Source organism: Pterocles gutturalis, unplaced genomic scaffold, assembly GCF_000699245.1.
Source record: "Pterocles gutturalis isolate BGI_N339 unplaced genomic scaffold, ASM69924v1 scaffold50106, whole genome shotgun sequence".
Lineage (NCBI taxonomy): Eukaryota > Metazoa > Chordata > Aves > Pterocliformes > Pteroclidae > Pterocles > Pterocles gutturalis.
Window position 1 is genome coordinate 1 of NW_010102371.1, and position 4,271 is coordinate 4,271.

The window sequence follows — 4,271 nt, forward strand, 5'->3', positions numbered from 1 at the left end:
AGTGACGTCCACTGTGACAGCCCTCGCCAGGGACACCCACAGGATGTCCCCGCACCCCACCAGGAGGGACACCAGAGCAGGGCTGGCAAATGTCATGCAGGGACAGGATTAGAAGCAAAAGGACAATAACCCAACGGACTCCTTGCAGCTGGGAGGCCTCAGGGAAGAGCAGCTCCCCTGGCAGCAGAAAGCTCCCTGGAGATGTTAGAAGCATCTCCTCCCATGAACTGGTGTCACCATGCTGCCACCTGCCCCGACAGCCAGTGCCACCACCACACGGGCTGAGCTGGGCAATGCCCCAAGGTTTCCCCTGCAGCGGGGCACCAGGCCCAGGGGCTGGTGTGGGGGACAGGCCAGGGGACACGCTCCCCACCACTGCTGCGCGGTGACATCCCAGGCAGGCACACAGGCCTGACGAGGAGGGAGCCAGCTGGCTCCACAGGATCAGGAGGGGAGGCAGGACCACTTTTGGGGTGCTCCAGGTATGGTCCCTGCTGGGCAGGATGTAGGAGCAGCCAGGGATGGGGACACAGGGAACGCTGCTCCCCCCCAGCCCCTCAGCCAGACCCTGGCTGCAGTGACACAGGACGGAGCACCCTGCAGCCTTCTTCCCTCCTTGCTCTGAAGGATAGGGGGAGATTTGTTCAGCTTTGGATTAAAAATGGAGAGCATAAAACAGCAGACCCCCCAAAGGGGCGAGAAGAGCTGTGGGCTTTGGTGCTGCCACGCTGCTCCCGAGACAACTCTGCTCTCAAGGCACAAGGATGCAGCAGGCTCCGCGCCCCAGATCACGAGAGAAACCAGGGACTGGGTGGTCAAATACGATGCTGGAGACAGGCATTAACTCCCTTACCTTCAAACACTTTGGACTGTAACAGCACCGACCCTGGGCAGGAAGGAACACTGAGGTATTTTATTTCATACAGAATCCGTTTCCTAGATAGGCCCGTGGAGCCGAGAAGAGGCAGCCTGCGGCGGAGTACCCGAGCACGGTCAGCAGCATGTCCCAGCTGCAAGGACAGCCACAGCCCAGCATGCGTCACCAGGGTGAGACCCGTGCAGAGGGGTGCCATCAACTCTCCTTTGCTCAGGGCTTGTGAGACTCCATCCAGATACAGCATCCCGGCTGGGTCCCCAGGTGCTGGTGCTCTGGGCTGTCCCCAGTTGAGAGTGTGACAGTTGTCAGAGGCGGGAGCAGCGCAAGGGAACGCTGAGGGAACAGGGTTTATTCACCCTCAGGAAGAGAAGGCTTTGGGGAGAGCTACAGCACCCCTTCCCACCCACCCCCCAGACAAGACTACTGCGAAGATGGAGCCAGGCACTTCACTGAGAACAAGACTGATTATGGACTAAAACCAGGCAGGTTTCCTGGGGGGGGGAGGGAAGTTTCCTCTTGACAACCTGAAGCAGTGGAGCAGAGGCCAAGAGAGGTGGTGGCATCTGTGCTTGGATATTCCCAGAGCCAGCTGAAGCAGCCCTGGGCAACCTGGTCTGCAGGCAGCGCTAGCCCTGCTCTGCGCAGCAATGTACCAGAGCCCTCCCACCCGCCGGCCTTTCCCACCGCAGCTGGGGCCTGATAAAACCCAGAACAGAGACAGCAATGCAAGGCAGGGCTCATGCTCTCCTAGCTAGAGGAGAGACGAGCAGCTGCAAGGACAGAGACAGCCATCAACACCACGTGCATCTGCATGACAGACTTGTCACCAACCAGGAATGGTGTAAACCACAAGTGAAGAGGACATTTCAGCTACAAAAAAAGCATCATTTCCTTCAGTTCAGCCTCTCCTCTGCTGACTGACGGCATCAACGTACGCTGAAAGGCAGACGCTGGGAAGAGGGATGGCCATCTTCCAGGCCTGGCCAGGGCAGAGTGAATCCCAGGGCCAGCCAACAGCACGTCTGTCCAGCAGTCACAAGTTCTTCTGTGAGGGCAGATGGCGCTTGTCTTTGATAGCATTCCTCTTCCTCTTCTTGTTCAGGAAGCTCTCCAGCTTTCCACTCCTCTTCAGCTCTGCATACTTCTCAGCTAGCTCCAATTTCCGCTTCTCAGCTGTAGAGAGGAGGGGAGCAAGGTTTTAAACTGAAGCCCACATGATGTCTACCCTACTCACCTCTCCCTCTCTGGCTCCAGGCTTCTCCCTTGGCTACCAGCACTAGAACAATCCCTCCTCAGGTCCGTGGAATATTCTGGACAACTAACTTCCAGTGCTTGGTGTCCTGTCAGCAGGACTCTGTCTAGGTCCTCCTGCAGCACATTCACAATAAGTACTTACATTTCTTTAGGAAGAAGGGTTTCTTTCCCTGCTTGGCCAGCTCCCTCTGTTGTCTCTTCAAAGCCAGCTCTCTCTCCCTCAATTTCTGCTGGTTTTTCTGTGCCTGCTCTTGCTGTGTCTGTACAGAAAGGATGGCCCGTGTCACCAAGTGTCTAGGCAGACCTCGGGTCACACATCCTCCCTCCTAGCGCACTGCCTGACAGAAGAGGAGATGCTGCGCTGAACTCACCATGCGGTTCAGGAGCTGCTGGAGTTTCTCCTTCTGCTCTGTGTTCCGGCATTTTTTCAGCTGTTTCTGAACCATCTGAAGAAGAGAGCAGAAAGCTGCATGACTGCCTGCCTGCCACCTCCACTGTGACAGGCCTTTGCAGAAGCTGCCCCTGCCAAGAAAGGTTCTTCTGGGCAAGGACAGGCACATAGCATCACCTCCTTCTCCTGCTTCTTGATGCTGTCCAGGAAGCTGTACGTCTTCATAAATATTTCAGGCTTATACTCTCCAGACAGGTCATCAAATCGAGGGTCTCTGTGGACCTGAAGGCAGGGAAGGCAAAGGTAAGAGTTTAATAGCCTGCTTACTCTCTTCCCATGGACCGGACCTTGTCTTTTTTTTACTAGCAATATTACGCACCCACCAAGTGAAAACATCTGCAGTTGGCAAAGACTGAGTGCAGTAATCAAGGTGGCAGCCCCTCACAAAACCATCATGCCTGCATCCAGTCTAGCAAGCAACAGGGATTTCCATCTGCAAGTCTGCCACCCAGGAGCAGCCTGTTCAAGGAAGAGCAGCATGAGTGCTGCCTCCAAACATCTCCAACTCCCAGACCAAGAGCTGCCTGAACATATGTTGTCAAGGCGATGGATTTGGGAATTCAAACCTAACTAGATTTTCACAGATTATATGGGTCAGGTCACACAAAAAGAGAACTGTAACTGTGGAAATTAACATAATAAGATTATCCAGCAATGATTAAGTCAAAGTTACACTCAGATGATGAACTAGACAGACACTTGACCTTCCACTACGATTAGTACCGAACAATGACCGTAGCTTGCAGTGCAGTTGTCACTGGTGGCAGCCATTACATCTTCCAGCAACATCTGGGTCTCCAATGTTTGAGTTACTCCTCAAGTTGTGCATGATGCAGGGCAGCAGGGTATAGAGAGAGCAGACACTCCTGCACCCACTCTCATTCTCCCCAGAGACATGCTCGCACTACCTGCGCTCACCAGAGAGCGGTCCAAGCCCTACTCTGTGTCATCTTCAGCAGCCCCATTTCTGTGTCTATGCCCTGCCAGCATCACTAAGGGACCTCACCTCCTGAACTGGGGAGCAGGAGCACCCACCTTCTTTCTAACAGAGACGACTTGTCGCAGAAAAGGTACAGGCTTCTTGGCAGACATCTCCAACGGCCTGAAAAAGGAAAAAAAGTACTTAAGAGGAGCAGAGGACAGAATGAGGCCCAGGCTCAGCTCAGGAAGCTAGCCAGACCCCCAGGAGAACATTACTGCACAGTGCCAAAACAGCAGACTGTCCCACTCAATCCTCATCGTGACACCTACAGAGACCAAAGAGGTGACTCGGCCAGGAGCCAGACGAGGCTGCTACAACCAACTCACCTATAAATGCATGGTTAAAACAATTCTACACAATAGCCCTGCTGTATCAAGTGAACACCCACCACCCGCACATGCACTGTACTCAGTCATTCCTCTCCCTCTCTGTGTTTCCATCCATCATGCAACAACCCTCTTCTATTCCTGGCGCACCAGCTCATCCACTCTTGACTAATACTTACACTGAAAGGCAAAACCAAACCAGGGAATTTCTGTGCTGGCCTTGCAGTTACAAAGACAGGCCAGTTCTCCTGTGGCCAGGCTCAGCGAGAAAGCAAACCATAACACAAGAAAAGAGCAGCTCCCGGGAATAAGGGGCACACAGCTTATGGTCCGTACCCCAAAACAGACTTCACAGAGAGTGGCTGGAAAGCTGCCCAGCAG

General features: G+C 54.1%; 1 protein-coding gene across 1 annotated transcript; it reads right to left on the bottom strand.

The window, feature by feature from the left end:
* Positions 1 to 1,666: 1,666 nt before the first annotated feature.
* RRP36 (ribosomal RNA processing 36 homolog (S. cerevisiae)) lies at positions 1,667 to 3,684 on the bottom strand (the record flags this gene model as incomplete). The annotated part of the gene is made up of 5 exons (XM_010085903.1): positions 1,667 to 2,050; positions 2,274 to 2,391; positions 2,503 to 2,577; positions 2,700 to 2,804; positions 3,618 to 3,684. Coding segments are annotated over 5 exons (505 nt in total), but the record flags the coding sequence as incomplete, so codon positions are not given.
* Positions 3,685 to 4,271: the final 587 nt, after the last annotated feature.